Source organism: Octopus bimaculoides, chromosome 12 (assembly GCF_001194135.2).
Source record: "Octopus bimaculoides isolate UCB-OBI-ISO-001 chromosome 12, ASM119413v2, whole genome shotgun sequence".
NCBI classification, from domain to species: Eukaryota; Metazoa; Mollusca; class Cephalopoda; order Octopoda; family Octopodidae; genus Octopus; species Octopus bimaculoides.
This window is the reverse complement of record NC_068992.1, coordinates 56,211,186-56,213,332: the sequence shown is the minus strand read 5'-3', so window position 1 is coordinate 56,213,332 and position 2,147 is coordinate 56,211,186. Positions and strand designations below refer to the sequence as shown.

General features: G+C 38.8%; 1 protein-coding gene across 1 annotated transcript in view; it reads right to left on the bottom strand.

The window, feature by feature from the left end:
* Positions 1 to 1,503, bottom strand: part of LOC106884395 (A disintegrin and metalloproteinase with thrombospondin motifs 16) — a 23,736-nt gene extending 22,233 nt beyond the window's left edge. The window contains exon 1 of the mRNA XM_052972051.1: positions 1,388 to 1,503. Within this exon, the coding sequence (XP_052828011.1) occupies positions 1,388 to 1,442 (55 nt within the window). The 5' untranslated portion in view covers positions 1,443 to 1,503. The remainder of the gene's footprint in view (positions 1 to 1,387) is intronic.
* Between the last annotated feature and the right edge of the window lie 644 nt (positions 1,504 to 2,147).

Below are 2,147 nucleotides of genomic sequence, written 5' to 3'. Positions count from 1 at the left end.
GTGTGTGTGTGTGTGTGTGTGTGTGTGTGTGTGTGTGTGTGTGTGTGTGTGTGTGTGTGTGTGTGTGTGTGTGCGTGCGTGTGCACGTGTGTGTGCGTGCGTGTGTCTTGTGCCCGTGTTTCTCCCCCACCATCACTTAACATCAAAGTGATGCAGGAGTACAAATATAAAAAGCCCAATATACCCATCATGACTACCTGTCTGATAAGAGTACACAAGGTATATGCATTGCAACCATATATGCATGACATGGTGACCTCATGTAAAGATAAACCTCGCATTACTTTGCAGGTGGAACCCACTTAGAATTTTCTTCAGGTCGAGTAGCTCATCCCGCCCAATAGGTCCCTGAATAAAGCTTATTTGAGGATGATGAACGAAACACTAAGGGACATGCCCAAGTAGTTATGGTCAAGCAACTAACAAACAAATCTGTGGTATTGATCAGAATATATGCTATAATGATAGTTTTGCTTCAGCAGCTCAGCGCTGAATCCGTCTCAAATGTAATGGAAAATAGGTCAGTTTCATGTCCGGGTCTCGAAAGTAAAATAAGGAAGGAATAGTAGTCATTTCCTTTGATTTCTAGATAGAAACAAATAGGAAATAACACTTACTAACCAAAGACAATTTTTTTTTAATCTTGTTACACAGTGTTACTTAAGTGCTGAAAGGCGGTGAGCTAGGAGAATCGTTACATACCGGACAAAATGCTTAGCGGCATTTCTCCCAGATTTACGTTCTGAGTTCAAATGTCGCCGAGGTTGACTTTGCCTTTCATCCTTTCGGAGTTAATTGAGCAATAGAGTCGATATAATCGACTAGCCACTTCCGACAAAATTTCAGAACTTGTACCTTTTAGTAGAAAGAATTATCTAAGTGCTGAGTTCAAATCTGTTTCTTGATAATCTTAGAGTCCACCTTACTGGCCCCCACTCTAAGTACACTAATTAAAGACCAAACTCTCGGAAGTTCACCTAAGAAAAAACTCAAACAATAAAACAGACCAAGTTTTCTAGTTTCCACATTTTACTAAATCGATGATAGTTTTGTTTAAATGCCAACTTCCCACATTAAAAATTAGCTGAGATATGAAACGGTGTTAAATAGGAAACTAAAGTATTTGAACTGAGGGGGATTATGGTAAAATGAACAACAAAATATAGGATTTTTTCGATCTTGTCCTCTACACATTTTAAAAATTCTTATTATTAGAACCTTTCAGTCAAAACGTTTAGGAAAGATCATGTCTTCAGTATAAAGCGGGATGATATTATTGCGATACTGTTTATTCCTAGCAGAATGTAAACGTATACATTTACATATATACATATACTTATATTCATAATGTACATTGAAAATAATTTATATTCCAATTAAATCTCACCTTGAAAATGCCATAACCACATAAACATGAACTGGTATGGGAAAGTTCTCCACATAATCCCGAAAGACTAGCTGACATCGTTAGTGGATCCTCTGTAAACAAATACACGTCTTTATGACGTAATAGCATATCGCCGGAAATTATTGAACTTCATTGTTTATACATATAACGTCGTTTAAAGACGCAGTGAATACTTGTAAGATAGAATTCGTTATTTATTGAAATAAACAACTAAATTCTTTCTTTTTCTGTTTGATAATTTGTTTTACCTACGTCTTACTGATAAAAAAAGCAAAGATGCTGTCGTTACGGACAGACAGCAGCGTCCGTTGCATCAGCCTCTCTAACTCACAGGGTTCTTCCTTCGCTACTGTTTAAGGAAGGAGAACTGCAAACGGAGGTACAAGAACACTGAAGGTCACAACAGCAACAGGCTTGAAAGAGAATTTGTGAATCTGTCCTTTAGTGACTCCTTCTTGGCTATCTTCGGTAATCAGAGCAGCGGAGGCAACTTCCAAGTCTACAGCTGAAGTGACTAAGTTGGCACTGGAGAATGTGTCACCAGGCGTGGTATCTCAGATGAGCAACGTCCCACTCTAAACAAGAATGCAGTTACTCGTCCACTGTATTCTGCGATTGAACCCAACAGGCTCTATTTTTGACAGGACACCCCTCACATTTACGCCTACTTTCAGTTACAGCGTTCAGTGCAGTGGGGTAAGGGAAACGAGCCGTAGTGAAAAGACGAGAGAGAGAAATA